The sequence below is a fragment of the Rattus norvegicus genome, chromosome 7, assembly GCF_036323735.1.
Source record: "Rattus norvegicus strain BN/NHsdMcwi chromosome 7, GRCr8, whole genome shotgun sequence".
In the NCBI taxonomy this organism is placed as follows: domain Eukaryota; kingdom Metazoa; phylum Chordata; class Mammalia; order Rodentia; family Muridae; genus Rattus; species Rattus norvegicus.
The window spans coordinates 134785659-134802173 of record NC_086025.1 but is presented as its reverse complement, the minus strand read 5'-3'; the positions used below and the strand labels follow the sequence as shown (position 1 = coordinate 134802173).

At 49.9% G+C, this 16515-nt stretch overlaps 1 protein-coding gene across 1 annotated transcript; it reads left to right on the top strand.

Moving 5' to 3' along the window:
• Positions 1–2626: 2626 nt before the first annotated feature.
• Positions 2627–13092, top strand: Krt72 (keratin 72). The gene is made up of 9 exons (NM_001008809.2): positions 2627–3140; positions 4292–4506; positions 7279–7339; positions 8377–8472; positions 8932–9096; positions 9736–9861; positions 10789–11009; positions 11575–11609; positions 12566–13092. The coding sequence occupies exons 1-9, from the start codon at positions 2688–2690 to the stop codon at positions 12754–12756; spliced, it is 1563 nt and encodes a 520-aa protein (NP_001008809.2). The 5' UTR covers positions 2627–2687; the 3' UTR covers positions 12757–13092.
• The last annotated feature ends 3423 nt before the right edge of the window (positions 13093–16515 follow it).

The window sequence follows — 16515 nt, the reverse complement described above, 5'->3', positions numbered from 1 at the left end:
AATGGTGAGAAGTTGAAAATGCCAGTCATCTTAACCCCACCTTGGCACTGTATGTGGAAAGGGTCGAGACTCACAGCAACCATTTGGCCAGAGGGAAGCAAATAGCATCGTCGTGGTTAACACAACCGGCTTCACCCATTCATTTATTTACTTACTCTAGGTTTGAATTTTTTTCTTTGAAATGGAGTCTTTCTAGGTAACCCTCTCTATGTAGCTCCAGAATTCACTGCGTAGACCAGGCTGGCCTGAACTCACAGAGATCCACCTGCCTGTTCCTCCCACGTGCTGGGATTAAAGGTGTACACTGCCGTTCCCAGCCTGGGCTTGAAGTTTTAAAGGAAAACTTTAAGGCTCATAGAGTGGTAGGTACAGTGCTTCCCCAAATGTCCTCTGCCTCACAGAGGCACAACCTCCCCCACCATCAACATCTTCCCTCTCCCTGAGTAGTGCATTCAATATGATTGATGAACGGACCCCACAGTGGCTATGAACAGTGGCTGGAGCTATGAACAGTGCTGGGCTGGGCAGTCTTTTGATGTTTGTTTTTACCTCTATGTGGTGTTCCAAACTTGGTGCCCTTGTTTTTCTTGATCACTCTAAGAGTCTCTTAGATTACTCCAGAACCCACCGATTAGGCTAGTCTAACTAGCAGCTTGCTCTAGGAATCCCATCTCTGCCTGACACACATTTTGATTACAAAGTGGTACACCACATCTACAGACTATATCCACTGAGCGTTCTCCCCAGTTCCGGTGTAGGACATTTTATGGGCTTGGGTAACTGTAGAGCAACACCATATTGTCTTGAAAACACTCTACCACTAAGTAAATAGACTAACAAATCTTGCAGAAGAGATCTACCTTTTCTCTAAAAACTTAAAAAAAAACCCCCAAGCCCCCCAAACTAAAAACAAACAATAAACAAAAAAACCACCACCATCACCACCACCAACAAAAACCCTACCACTTTTTCACATGCTACCTTATTAATTTCTCAAGAACGGGTGTCCCAGAGCAATCGAGATCCAGTTTAACCAGTATTTTCGCAAGTCCCATCCCAGAGTGGTCTCATCTGTCTTTGGTTGTAGGGTTTGAAGGGTGACATTCCTGTCTTGGTCTACCCACCCTAAGGGCAACTCAATCCAGAAATGAATGGTACAGAAGTCACCTCCAGACCCTGAGGTGACACAGCAAGTTGCTATCAGAGGCAGGGCCTCTCGTGGGCCTCAGCTGCCTTTGATCTGCCCACATCCCCACACATCAGATGCCTCAGAAGCCACATGTGTCTCTCCATCACCTGTGATAAAGGCAGTGCAGGAGCTCCTGATTCATCCAGCAATGGAGCCCTCAGGGGAGGGTAAGAAAAAAATCATTTTTATCTGGTCTCTATCTGGGGAAGAGGTGACCTGACCCAAGAGGGACAGATATCACTATGCCATAGTTTTCAGAAAAAAGGTGATGCAAAAGTTACTTTTGTAAGCCAACGTTCCAATAAGGATTATCCGCCCTAAACAGCTTTCTTATTTTTCTGTTCTTAATGGCTAGCATTAACAAACTCTTGTTCTTGCTGTGAGGGATGCACAGGTTAAAAATGGAGTGGGTGGGACCGAAATAACAAATTGTTGAAAAGCACAGCCTGGAGTTTTTTGTTTTGTTTTGTTTTGTTTTGTTTTGTTTTTGTTTTTTTTTTCGGAGCTGGGGACCGAACCCAGGGCCTTGCGCTTGCTAGGCAAGCGCTCTACCACTGAGATAAATCCCCAGCCCCAGCCTGGAGGTTTTTTTTTTTTTTTTTTTTTTTTTGGTTCTTTTTTTTCGGAGCTGGGGACCGAACCCAGGGCCAGCCTGGAGTTTTTTAAGGGCCTGGTTGACTCCACTCGCATCTCGGGCAACACAGAGAGCCCATTTCTTCCCCATGGGGACACCTCAGTCTCCTCAATCTGTCCATCTGGCGCCGCCATCTTAGCCACTCCCGAGACCCCGTCATACTGTCCAAGGTGGTCCAACAGCTTAGCTGTTATTATGCCCTCTGATGGACTGACTCCCTGGAAGCCATGTCAGTTGCCCCCAGGGACTGCCCCAAGGGGAACCTAAGCTCTGGTGTAACAAAGAGCCCTGTCTGAGGCACCTGCACCATTCAAAGTCATCCCCAATGTACCAAGGCTTGCTCTGAATCCCGGGAGTACGGGAGAGAAGAGTTATCTGGGCTGTCAATCATATGGGGAGTTTCTGAAGCAGATCCAACCTACGCGTCTACTCTACTTGGTGTCGTCTCCCCCAGTCATCCACAAGCCAGACCCACTGGAATTTTCTACTGAAGATCTTGGGTAGTGATGACCTACCTAATTGGAGGGAAGCCTATGGAGATAAGGCTGTGAAATTATTATAATGCAGGAGACGAGCACGGGAAATTCAGGGTTCTGGGTCATTTTATAGGGGGTTCGTGGACAGGTGAAGTGGAAGAGACAGAAATCTTTGCAAGCGAACAGTAATTTCCTAAATGAAGGACCCAAGAGATCGTCCCCCCCACTCCACCCCAATGACCCAAAAGGGGTTTCTGACATACAAATTAGCTGACTCCATTCCGCCAGCCCAAGCAGGACTATATAAGGGGCCAGGACCAGGAGGGCAGCTGTATCCGTGCCCCAGGCCTGCCTGCTGTCGCCCTCCAGTCCTTGCCTGCTGCCAGCCATGAGCCGCCAGTTGACCCTCTATCCTGGTGCTGAGCGCCTGGGTTTCAGTGGTTGCTCAGCTGTCATCTCAGGCCGGTTCAGCGGCAGCCACGCCTCGGTCCGGGCCGGGGTCAAGGGAGCAGCATTTGGCAGCAGAAGCCTGTTTTGTGTGGGGGGCGGCCGGAGGCTGGCATTGAGCTCTGGGGGGCGGAGCGGCGGCTTCACTCTGGGTCACGGAGGGGCGAGCGGTGGGCGTCCCGGGGGCTTTGTGGGCACTGTCTTTGGCAGCGCGGGCCTGGGGCCCACATGCCCATCTGTGTGCCCGCCGGGCGGCATCCCCCAGGTCGTCGTCAACAAGAGCCTTTTGGCCCCACTCAATGTGGAGCTGGATCCGGAGATCCAGAAGGTGCGGGCCCAGGAGAGGGAGCAGATCAAGGCTCTGAATAACAAGTTTGCCTCCTTCATCGACAAGGTGGGTTCCTCCTCATCTGTTAGTCCTGGGTTGCTTGCACCACACGGTGCAGAGCTCCTGCTCTGAGGCTGATGAGTGAGCTGTCCACAAAGGGGTCTCAATAATGTATCTTACCCCAGTGGAGAGTCACTGGGACCAAATGTCCCAAGTACTTAGGACAGTGCCTGGTACACTCATCCTTCCTTCCATTTGGGACAAGACTTTGGGAAGGGCAGGAGGCATGTAGTGTGAGTCCTACGAGGATGTCCAGTGTCAGACAAGAAGATAAAGAGGGGTTGGGGATTTAGCTCAGTGGTAGAGCACTTGCCTAGCAAGCACAAGGCCCTGGGTTCAGTCCCCAGCTCCGAAGGAAAAAAAAAAAAAGAAGATAAAGACCCACATCCAGAACAGGGAACTAGGGGGAAAATGGCCAGGGGATGTCATAGGGTGTGGAAGTCAAAGGAAAAAGAGGGGAGGCAGATTTCCAGAAGAGGGGAGAGAAACAGGCTAGAAAATGCACATCAACCTTAGGAGCATTTGCAGGGGAAGGCATAGCAAAGTGCTCAGCAGTAGATGGGGTAGCTGGAAAGGTGTCTTTGGAGGGTCCATAGTAGGGACCCCAGTGAATGGGAAAGATGCAAGAAATGGATTCTCTCACCCGGACATTCGCGGTATAAGAGGCCCTGACCATGAGGGTATTAGGGACAGAATAGCAATGGCTGGCATTGATGAAAACATTACTGCACTTCTGCGCTGCCTGGCGACTCTTACCAACTCAAGGCCTCTGATTCTGTTTTCCTGGCTTTTATGCAAAGGAATTAGGCCTGGAACGACAAGACGTAGTTTCTCCTCCTAACACTCTACCTGAGTATGTTTTCTTCTGTCTCTGCACTCAGAGGCAGGTAGGACAGGGAGGCAGGTGAGCAGAGAGGACCAGACATGGGAGGAACCCTGAAGTGTGTGAGAACTGACTTTGAACAAGCTGAGACATCAACCAATAGCATCTAAGCTCTGAGAGAAAGGGAGCATTGCCCTGTCAAAACCCCCCAGTTTTTTCTCCTCTACCCCCCCAATTCCCAGCATCGTTAGCAAGAGAAACTGACCCAGTCACATGGCAACTCACCAGGCAGGTGACACCTTTAGTTAACTAATGGGAAGCCTTTGGGTTCCAGGTGCGCTTCCTGGAGCAGCAGAACCAGGTGCTGGAGACCAAGTGGGAGCTGCTGCAGCAGCTGGACCAGAACAACTCCAGGAGGAGCCTGGAGCCGGTACATGAGAGTTACATCAGCAACTTGCAGAAGCAGCTGGAGATCCTGTCTGGGGACAGGGTGAGGCTGGACTCGGAGCTGAGGAACATGAGGGAAGTGGTGGAGGACTGTAAGAAGAGGTAAGTGGGAGGCAGAGATGGTGTCACTGGACGGTGACCACAGAGGGTTCCCTGTGGACAGTTTGTCTTAGCTCTTTTGTTGAGACCACTGCTGTTTCTTTCATGCTCCACAGAAGAAACAGATAGATAGAATGGGGTTGGAAAGATGGTAGATCTACCCAGAATGCTCCTCTTAATGTCCAGGAAATCTGTTCAATGTCCAGCCCTGGAGACAGGAAACTGGGACAAAGAGCACTGGCTGAAACCGTCTGTGTAGCCAAAATGGCTGTGTGGTTTCCCCTAAGTAAGGTTTTCTATGGCAGCTCCCCCAAAGAGAGACACCTCACCAATCCTGGAACAAAATTTAAAACTAAGAAAAATAAAATTTGGAACATAGTTTGTCTTGAAGTGTACACATGCTGTAGAAGTATCCCATCGCTCAGGAGAGAACAAATTTGAAACCAGATTAAGAGTAGGCCCAGGGAGGAGTACAGGGATGCAAACTTGGTATTTGGAATGTTTGCTTCCAGGTGCCCAGTTTATAGGGACAGGTACTGGCTGCCACAGTTCCAAAGGGTGGAGATGGTCAGAGCTGGCATAGTTCTCTCGTTCCACATTCAAAAGGTGTAACTGTCCCTATTCTATAGTCCCCCTCAGCCAGAAGCTTGGACTGAGCTCCGCACAGAGACCCTAACAGAGCTGGTCATTGCCCTGGCCACAGAAAGTCTATGGTAACAGGCTTAAAAAATACTTTCAAAGAATTGCAATGGCTACAGGATAGCTGAGATCAATGGAACTCATTGATCCGACAGGACCGGGTGAGAAGGCTCTGCAGAAGAGGGACAGAGGGTCAGGGTAGAGGCTGCGTTGTCTCTGGACCTCCCACAGGGTAAAGATCTGGAGTTCCTGAACTGCTATTCACTGAGCAGCTTTGGGTGAGCCCCCGGGTCCTCTGGAGCTGCAGCATTGGTACAGAACATGTAACATCAAATGCAGATGGCTGTCTCAACACCTGAACGAGCTTCTGAGAGGAACATGGCAAGCAGCAGTGTGCTGGCAGCTCTCAAAAGCTCAGAGTTCAGCAGAGGGCATGTGTGCCTGCCTGACGCCCAGAGTCCCGAGTGTTAGTTTTACTATTAGCTAGCTTTGTGACCTTGGCCAAGCATACTTCCTCCCACTCCCACATACAAAGTCAGGACAACAGAATAGACCCCATAGGACAATAGAAAAGATTTTATTGGAGCTGTTGGGAGTTGGATGTGGTGGCGTAAACCTTTAATCCCAGCACTGGGGAGGCAGAGGTAGGAGGCTTTCTGGTTTACACAGTGAGTTCAAGGACAGCTGGGGTCTCTATAGAGAGACCCTGTCTCAAAATAAAAAATAAATAATTAAAAAATAAAAAAAGGAAAAGGGGTTGGGGATTTAGCTCAGTGGTAGAGCGCTTGCCTAGCAAGCGCAAGGCCCTGGGTTTTGTCCCCAGCTCCGGAAAAAAAAAAAAAAAAAAAAGGAAGAAAAAGAAAGGAGAGTGGATACAGGAAATAAACTAGCTGAGGGAACATTTAGCACGTTGTTTGGCAGGCAGCAATGAAAAACACAAATCTTACTTGGATTCATTATGATTGTTTCAAGTTATTAGCTGAGAAACCATTTGTAACTATTGCCGTTGCTTCTGACAGTCTTCTTGATCAAGTGTTTCCTATGTATCTTACAAAACAGATAGAACGTACTAAATCTATAAAGTACTAAAATCTAGTTAGTCTGGCAAGTAACGTATGCCTTAATTTCTGTTGTGAGGCAGTAGTTATTACGTGTCTATAAGACGAGGCAACAGGTTGAGTAAGAGTAGCATTTGATGATATAATGCCATCTGAAAGCTTTCAGTTACCGGCCGAGCTACACACAAGATCTGGGATAAAGGATACGAACTGTTTGCATTTATCTGACATCCTTAGAAAAACAGGGCAGCCTTAGACTACCTCCCAGGAATATTTACTTTATTGTTTGTTTAGTTATATTGGGGATGGAATCTAGGGCCCCTTACATGCTAGGCAAGTGCTCTACCACTGAGCTACACACAGCATCAGCGCCCAGTTACCTCTTGAGGAACTCGCTTTTCTAACTCACGTTGATTTTGTTCCATTCATACTTTCTGGGTGGAGGGGTTGCCAGTGGTGTACTTGGGGATACAAGAGGATCTAAAAAGTGTTGTTTCTATTTAAGCCTGTAGAAGGAACTGTTTTCTAACATTAGACCCCCTCCTTTTATTGCAGTAAAATATGTATAAGAAAATGTTACCATTTTGAGCTCTTTAAATAAAAAAGTTAACAAAGTTTTTCTTTTTCCTAAACTACAATGTATCTGCATGAAAAGCATTCCAGTACTGTCCAAACACAAAGACCTTGCTTCAACTGAAATGGAAGTGTGAGACTGGCATAAAATAGTTTCTGGGTTAGAGTAGAGCCTCTGCTTGGTGCCCTGGGCCACTGTCATATCAAGTGGGGTTGGGCATGGGTGAAAGTTTCTGCTCTGACATGGAGGCGGCCACTTGTGAAAGGGAAGTACAGTGGATCCTGTATGTCCCCACCACAGTCTCAGGCAATTCATGCCCCAGCAGACTGTGTATGGATTAAGGAGCTAGAAAAAAATATTCCTTGAGCCAGTGCTCCTTCCTGGGGAGGCCATGTGCCTCTGGGATAAACACTCTGCAGCTGAGATGCAGAAGCAATGGCTTACTGCGCGGTGGGCATCTGCAGGACACAACTGGCCCAATGGCAAGGCTGTTTTCTCCCACAGGTATGAGGTAGAGATTAACAGACGCACGGCTGCCGAGAATGAGTTCGTGGTGCTGAAGAAGGTAAGGGTGGGTGGAGTAGGAAGAAGGTTTTTTTTTTTTTTTTTTATTAACTTGAGTATTTCTTATATACATTTCAAGTGTTATTCCCTTTCCCGGTTTCCCCCTCCCCCCTCCCCTTCCTTATGGGTGTTCCCCTCCCGACCCTCCCCCCCATTGCCGCCCTCCCCCCATAGTCTACTTCACTGGGGGTTCAGTCTTAGCAGGACCCAGGGCTTCCCCTTCCACTGGTGCTCTTACTAGGATATTCATTGCTACCTATGGGGTCAGAGTCCAGGGTCAGTCCATGTATAGTATTTAGGTAGTGGCTTAGTCCCTGGAAGCTCTGGTTGCTTGACATTGTTGTACTTTTGGGGTCTCGAGCCCCTTCAAGCTCTTCCAGTTCTTTCTCTGATTCCTTCAACGGGGGACCTATTCTCAGTTCAGTGGTTTGCTGCTGGCATTCGCCTCTGTATTTGCTGTATTCTGGCTGTGTCTCTCAGGAGCGATCTACATCCGGCTCCTGTCGGTCTGCACTTCTTTGCTTCATCCATCTTGTCTAATTGGGTGGCTGTATATGTATGGGCCACATGTGGGGCAGGCTCTGAATGGGTGTTCCTTCAGTCTCTGTTTTAATCTTTGCCTCTCCCTTCCCTGCCAAGGGTATTCTTTTTCCTCATTTAAAGAAGGAGTGAAGCATAGGTTTGAGCATTTCCAATCATCTGTGACAGTGATGTGCATAGGCCAGGGGAGGGACCCTTGGACAACTCAATTCCTTGGAATTCTAACATCTCAGCTCCTTTTTCTCAGTCCCTCCCCTGGAGTACATGATGCTTCTAGAATCTGCAAACTTAGTATTCAAGGTATTAGTTAGATCCAAGGCATTCTGCTGCATTTCTGGTGTGGCCACTGAACTTGAACAAGTTAGTTTCTGCCTATAGGGACTGGGCCACTCTTGAAGCATGAGGTGAAGGGATTGAAGAGTTAAATAGCCTCTACTTCAAGTGGCAGGGAGGGTAGGGAGAGCAGGGAGAGCAGCCTGACCATCACATGTGCCCCAGGATGTGGATGCTGCTTACATGAACAAGGTGGAGCTCCAGGCCAAGGTGGACTCCATGACAGATGACATCAAATTCTTCAAGGTCCTCTTTGAAGGGGTAAGCTCTTTACCTGCCTCTCTCAGCTAGCTGCTCTTAAGGTTGGGAGGAAAACGCCTTTTGTCCTGGTGCAGCTAATGTTCACCGAGGTCCTACTAAGGGCTGGGCACAGAGCCAGACTTTGAGGAGACCACCATTATGTTTGTCCTCCAGGCTTGGCATGCTTTGGGGGAGCAGAGAAAGGCATGGGAACCCCACCTGGGCCTTCAGGGACTGTCTCTGAAGAGAGGAGATGTGGGAAGGGAAAGGTAGCAGGAGACTCCCTTGAGGCATTTGAGTGCCACCTGTAGTCTTGACATGATTAGCATGGGGTGGGAGGGACCAGAAGAGGGCAAACAAAATGCCATGGTTTGGGATGAAGTTCAAAGAAGCCAGTCTCACCCTCAGCTGAGGAAGGATCAGGAGAAGTGGTGCCCCCATGGCACCCCTAACAGATTCCCCTCCCCCACTGGCCACCAGGAGATTGCTCAGATGCAGTCCCACATCAGCGACACGTCCGTCATTCTGTCCATGGACAATAATCGGCAGCTGGACCTGGACAGCATCCTGGCCGAGGTTCGAGCCCAGTATGAGGAGATTGCCGTGAAGAGCAAGGCGGAGACAGAGAACATGTACCAGTGTAAGGTGAGCCTGGGGCGCAGTGGGTAGAAAGCTGTGGGCACTTGGTGTTCTCAGAGCGTACTCGTGCACGTGCTTGTGACTGTGCACATGTGGGCCTGAGTGCATCTATGGACTTTGTGGAGGTTCTTCTTGTTTTGGAGTTGAACCTCGTAGCAATGCTTCCCTGTGGTCTAGGGAGGTCAGTCAGCCTTAGCAAACCTTACGGACAAACAGGAGCCTTTCCCTCACCATGGCTCCGAGGGACAGATGAGGCCAGGCCTGCTACAACCCTCACAAGCCTTCGAGTAATCCACACACCTCAGCTTCTTTTTCTTTTTTCTTTTTTCTTTTTTTCTTTTTCTGACTTTGGTGAAACAAGGATAGAAAAGGGACTCCACCAGGGCATGTGTTTAAGAGCCCAGGGGCCACGCTGAGCTAGAGCAGGCTCTCGCTCTGTAGAGGGTTGTAGCTTTTCCAGTTCCTTCTATACCCCTCCCCCTTCACACCCCTCCCTCTTTGGCTGGTGTTTAAACTTCCCTGACATGAAGACCACAGGTGTGGAGCACTGCCCTCCGTGCTCAGTATGGGTGCTCCCTCCCCATGCTGGGTGCTCCCAACCGGGTAAGTCCTTAGCCGTTTTGCACATTTCTAATCCAACCACAGATCCAGGAGCTGCAGGCCACTGCAGGCCAGCACGGGGACGACCTCAAACTCACCAAGTCCGAGATCACAGAGATCAACAGGCTGATCCAGAGAATCCACTCAGAGATAGGAAACATGAAGAAACAGGTGGGCTCTGTGCAATGAGGCAGCAAGTGGGTTTACTCAGCACCAATCTGGGTGGGACTGTCCTCATCAGGTGGGATGGACCGGCTGCAACTCACTCATCCAAAATTCTGTGCCTGTTGACAGACCTGGGGGCCGTTTATCAGAGGAGGAAAAACCTAGGAATCTTTTTGGTGTCAAAATCAGTTGTTGCTTCTTCACTGTGGAGCAAACTTCCATAGGAAGGGGGCATCCCTCCCCCCAAAATGTCTGGAATTTAGACACTCCCAAAGCCTTAGCTGGATGAACAAAACATGAAGCTCTGAGAGTCCTTACATGCGCAAACACACAACCCTCACAACTGATAGATTGCAAGATTCCTGGGTGAAGGTCTTTGCACCTGCAAAGCCTGCTAGCCATGCAAATGCATCTTTAAGGCCTGTTCTTGCCCCTGAGTATGATTCTCTGCCAGATGGGTGGGTGGATTGAAAGCATAGTGAACTTAATTGACAGATATTTTACCAAGCAGAACTTATTGGATGGCATATTCCCCTCTGATTTATGGGCACCCCTGGGATACCCCGTGATGTATAGAGACCTCTAGCCACAGGGAGAATTTCATGCATGGTTGATTTTAGAATCTGATAGTTGATGGTTTCTAATTGTGTGGGGCAGGGCCAGCAGCACATGACCAGGTATCCTGTCTTCTCTGTGCCCTTCTCTCTCCTCTCAGGGGGAAGATGTCTACCTTTAGAGGCTGAGGCATGAGCAGGGGTGGTGGCAGGTGGTGGTGAAGGGGTGAGGTGGATGGTGCCTAGAGTCAGAGAAAGAATAAACTTACCTCCAGTTATGCCAAAGCTGGATCATCCAGTGGGATCCCCAAGTGTTTGTTACCAGTCAGCATTGGGGGAGGAGGGCTGACCCAAAGTGACGAGTCTGTTTGTTCCCCAGTGCTCCAACCTGGAGACGGCCATTGCTGACGCTGAACAGAGAGGTGACTGTGCTCTCAAGGATGCCCGGGCCAAGCTGGACCAGCTGGAGGGAGTCCTTCAGCAGTCCAAGGAAGAGCTGGCCCGCATGCTGCGTGAGCACCAGGAGCTCATGAACGTCAAGCTGGCCCTGGACATGGAGATCGCCACCTACAGGAAGCTGCTGGAGAGCGAGGAGAGCCGGTGAGGAGAAAACAGCTTTGCCTGGGGGCCGTTTTTGCTTTAACAGAAAGGTGGAAGAGTTCGGCTCTGTGTAGGCTCAACCAAAATGAAATCACATGACAAGTGTGCTTGCCTTGTGATAGGGAAGGCATGAATTAGACAGCAAAAAGGACCAACTGGTAAAATCCCTAAAAGGCCCCTGGAAAAGCAAGTATCAATGACCCTCTTATTAGAGAGTGTCCCCTGGCTTTCTTCATGGTTCTTGGATGGGAGCGAGGGAAGAAAGCCTCCCAGAGCCCCAAGTTCAAAATCACTGTGGACAAGCCAGAGCTCAGCGAGGACGTGGAATCATTTTCACTATCACACTAGTGAGCAGCAGGGTTGTACTTCTGTGAAACAGATGGCCCAGGAGCCTCTGGTGTAGAGGGGCTCCTTAGAGCAGAGTTCTCATCAGGGGTTGCCCAGGAACTGGATAAAAGGAGTTTGGAAAGGGGGTGTGACTTCTCTGACTGGAAAGACACAGATATCCCCAAGTAGACAGATGTGATGATTGTGGTGGATTTACCTGCTTGTTCTCTCTCTCTAGGATGGCTGGTGAATACCCAAGTTCTGTGAGCATTTGTAAGTACCTGCATGTCCTGGTCTGTCCTTGCTTATCTTATCTGGAGCCTACACAGCTCTAATTTCATGGCACAAAGGAGGTGTTGGAATCTCAGGGAGACTGGGAGTGAGGAAGGGGTTAAGGACAGAGACGGTTGGCTTCAACGGCCCGAGAAGCCACAACTGGAGAGTAGTAATATGTTGGGATATGAAAGAAAACAATCGAGGGGTTCCCAGCAGGGTGCTGCAGATGATTCCTGGCCACAGCACTCTCCTACTCCTGCTAGAACAGTACGGTCTTAGCTTATTTCTCTGTAAGGAGTTCAAGGTCTTGTACAGATATTTAGACAGAGACCACTTGCAAAAAAGGTTGAATGTTTATGGTTAAGTAAAATGAAGTCATGGTTATGAATGGTGACCACAAAGATATCTCAGTAATCACACACACACAAACACACACACACACTTACACACACACACACATACACACCACCACGACCACCACCATTGCCACTACCATACTCACACACTACACACACACACACAGACACAGACACTAACTTAGGTTTTAACACACCCTCACACACATATACACACACACACACACACACATGCATGTACCCATGCAAACACACACACTATACATAACACATACCTGGACACACACACACAGACACAACACACATACTAACTCAGGTTCTTAAACACACACACATATGCATGTACCTATGCAAACACACACATACACTACACACTACACATCACACACACATGGACACATACAGACACACGTACTAACTCAGGTCCTTAACCACACACACACACACACACACACACACACACACACACACACACGCATGTATCCAAACACACATTCACATACATGCAGAGACAGAAAAAGAGACAGACAGAGACAGGGACAGAGACAGAGACAGATAGAGACTGACTGGGGCTGGGGCCTCTGTCTCCCTTTCCAGCTGTTGTTAGCAGTACCAATGCAGGACCAGGAGGGGCTGGCTTCAGTGTGGGCTTTGGCGCCTCGAGCAACTACAACTACAGACCTCTGGCCCTGGAGGTGAAGACTAAGGGCAGCTGCGGCAGCGAGCTCAAGGATCCCCCGGCCAAAACCTCAGCCAGCAGCTGTGTGAGCAAAAAAGCCTCCAGATGACAGACAGGGGAGGTGTCACGAGCAGACGGCTGTGCAACCCATTCTCCTGTTCTCTTCCCTCCTGTCCCTTCCCAAGTCAGGAAGTGTTTTCTCCATCACTGAAACCCCAACCATTTTCCCAGCTGTTTCCCCTGGTGGGGGAAGGCCAGCCAGTCATATGGTCTCTCAGTGACCGCTCCCACTCACTCCTTATTGGATAGCTGCTCCCACACAGAGATGAAGCCAACTGCCAGCCTCTCTGTGTCTTCCTCCAGCCTTCCCTGTCAGAGGCTCTTCCTCTGATGGGGATTCCGTCTAGCTCTCTGCTTTTCTTGCAATAAATGATTGATGGATGCCCTCACCCTAGTCTTTTCATGTCGCTGCAATAGACACTTGAGAGTGGGTACTATGGTCTGAACTGGAAATGCCACCCCACCAGCTCATGTGGGAACAGTTGGCTGCCAGCTTGTCGTAATCTTTGGAAGATGGGTCCTGGTGGGTAGCCAGAGGCCACTAGGCCTTGAAGGTTATACCCAGCCTGGGCCTCAGCCTACTCTACTCCTTCAGACACCACCTGAGGAGTCTGTGCCCACACTCCACTCCTGTGAGCAAGTCACTCAGACGGCAACCGGGTCAGCTCATAAGCCAAAATAATCTTCTTCCCCGAAGGTGTTTCGAGTATTTCAGCCGGTAATCTATAAAGAACGTGGCTTATTTTGGCTCACGGTTTTGGAGGGTCTAAGCTCAGGGCACCAGCGTCTCCCCATCTCCCGGTGCTGGCCTCGTGCTGGGTTACAGTGTGGTGAAGACGCAAACAGGGGAGGTGGGCATGTGTGTCGGGATCTCGTGTTCAAGGATGAGCCTGTGTTCAGGGGCGAGCAAGGGGAGTTGTCGGGCTCCGTTAGTTAACTCACTGTAGAGAAAGTTGTTAATCCGATCACGGGGCAGAGCCTCCACAACTCAAAGTCCAAAGATCTTACTGGGAATCAAACTTCAGCATGAGTGTGTTGGGGACAAACGTGTCCAAATATGTTCCTTCAGATTTCAGTGTTTACGTGTTGCCCACATGTCATTCTTTACATTCGTCTTTTTGATGGGGGGTGGGGTTCAGTCTTTTGTTCCTCTCTGGACCGTCAACCACACATCTTCTTTACCGTCTGGCTTCAGCCTGGTGGGCATCAGGTGACAGCTGATCCTGTTAAACTGCTGAGAGGGCGGGCTCCAGGCGTCCCATGACGTCACATGTGGGATGGATGACATCACCCTCACTGTAGAGACGTACTCGGCCTGGAGCCTCCCCCACCTCCCCGCACTGTCCCTTTCTTCCCCTTACGTGGCTCCACTTTCCTCATCTTCTGGCACAAGCAGGACGCCCGTGATCTTCTGGTTGTATCTGCTCCCATGGTTTGTGAGAAACTGTGGTGGCCCTCGGAACAAGTATAGAGTGAGCCATTGTCTGGGCACTGGGGATACAGAAACAAACGTCGTAGGCGGAGACCTGGGAGGATCCCAATCTACTGAGGATAGGAGCGCAGCGTGCAACGCGGCCGTGAGTAGGGTTGACTTCCGTGTGAGAGATCTGGGTGATCTCTGCAGGCAGGCGCACCTTTGCAAGCAAGCTGATTCCTCAGGGGGCCAGTGAACTGATGGGAACAGAGTTCTCTCCGTGGGCAGGGCCGTCTTTCAAGAACGGGCCTTGCTAAAAGGTGGTGTTCCGAGAGCAGCTATGACTTCTCTTTTCCAATGTCCATCCTTCCTTGACCCTTAGCAGGTTCTTCACACCCAGGCGCCATTTTCCTACTTCCCATTTATCAGGGAAAATAAATTCCTTATCTTCTGTAGCCAGGATGAAATACCATCCCCTCCCTTGTGCCTGTAGTGCCCAGTTCCTCCAGTGAACCCTACCAAGCTGCATGGCACGAAAAGAGAGGGGACATTTTAGCTGCCAGCCCAACAATTCCCCAGGCCCCACTTTTCAGATGAGCAGACCGTTGCTCAGAGGAGTGGGATCTGCTCTCAGTACTGGGGAGCAGTGGGGCCTCGGCAGGTACCTGTGTAGCTGTGACATCCCTCGAACCTGTGCTGGCATCCATGCCTGTCCCTCCTCCATCCCTCAACACCCCTTGTCCCAGGGTCCTCAAGGGTGGCTCAACTCAGGATATATTTTGTGCAGGAATGTGCTACTGAGTGGAGTCCTCTCCTCTGGGGAATAATGGCCCTATGTAACACAAATGCTTTGTTTCTTACATAGACACATGCATACAATTTACATAGTTTATTACTCAAATGGGGGCCCTTTGATATCATCAAACGCTAAACTGTTCCTTGGGAAAGAGGCAAAGCAAAGACTTCCAGGCTAATGGTCCCTCTGGACCTGGCATTCCGGCTCTAGATGTTGGTTTTTTTTTTTTTTTTTTTTTTTTTTTTTTTTTTTTTGTCAGCTGTGGCCCAGTACAAAATCACACCCTTGTAAAAATGGCTCAACATTAGCCATTCCTTTCAGAATGCCAGCAGCTCGGCTCAGCCCCACTGGAGAAGTTTCTACCAGGCAGCAAGGTTAATTCTCCTGAGAACTGATATCATCATCAGTAATGCAAGCATTACTGTCACTGTGTCCGGTTTGCTCTGGGGGTTTGGGACTCGGGGGAGGGAGGTTAAACAGCTCGCCAAGGATCAGATCATGTAGTGAGGAGGGGCAGAGGTGGGCGTTGAAGCCCCGTGAGTCTGTGATCCCGGCGGTGGAGGACACCTCACGGCGGTTATGACTGCAGCTGCTCGTTGTGTAATGAAGACCCGTGTGAGAGAAAAGTGTTGCTAGGTGATTGTGTCACGGCACAAGCATCAGAGTGTGTTTACGCCCACCCGGACAGTGCAGCTCAACCCTGAAGTGATGTGTGAGACGTAAACTGTCCACAGCTGGTGCTGGGAACCTCACTGGATGAGCAGAAGTCACACACTCTCAGAGGACAATTTAACGCGTCGTGAAGCAGTGCAGGCACCGGTGGCAGCCATCTGTCTTCTTGTCAAGTATTGCGACTGCCCATCAGTGTGTAAGCTACAGCACTGGCAGTGCTATGAGTGTGTGTTCTCCAGACTTACCATGAACCCCTGAGTCCTACCCAGTGCTTTGCTAACTGGAGCATCAAGTGACAGAAAGTGTTCAGCCTTGTTATCTCCCTAGGGGATCTGGTCATAGAGACTGCTGTTTTGCTGACCTGAACCTGTGGTGTCATTGCAGGATCTGCGTGGCTGGCAACTTCACTTGGGAAGACTCTTTCTGAGTAGCCCTGGCTAGCTTGGAACACCCTGTGTAGCCCAGGTTGGCCCTCAATTTGCAATGTTCCTTCTGTCTGTCTGTCTCTCTCTGGAATGCTGGGATTCTAGGTGTTTAGGACCACATTCTGTCCACGGGACTATATTAACTTAAGTCTCTGGGTGTTTCTCTCTGTGTTTGTGTTGATTGGTTCAGGGCCCAGGAGTCTGGCAGCGGCAGAAGTTGGTGGAGTTGGACTGTGGAACATTGGATCCAGCTCCTTAAGTGCAAACACTTCTGGTACGTCTAGTCTGTGCACACACTGCCCTCTGCCAGCAGCTCCTGGTACTGCACCTACCGGGGCCCTGAGAAAAAGATTACAAAGAAGCAAGGGGATAATCGTGGGTCAGGCCAGTGCCTCTCTGGAGGAGGAGATGATTGGCTCCCTGGCGTGCCAAGACGGCTCCTAAACGCTGAGTTGCCAGGGCCCCGTCTCCCCTCCCCCTCCTCTCCTCTCACGGAAGGAG

Bases quoted from the DNA above. Each gene is read 5' to 3' on its own strand.
- Krt72 (NM_001008809.2), top strand. From the start codon at position 2,688: ATGAGCCGCCAGTTGACCCTCTATCCTGGTGCTGAGCGCCTGGGTTTC. The intron at 4,507-7,278 runs GTAAGTGGGAGG...TTTCTCCCACAG, and splicing joins GTGGAGGACTGTAAGAAGAG to GTATGAGGTAGAGATTAACA. The intron at 8,473-8,931 runs GTAAGCTCTTTA...ACTGGCCACCAG, and splicing joins TCAAGGTCCTCTTTGAAGGG to GAGATTGCTCAGATGCAGTC.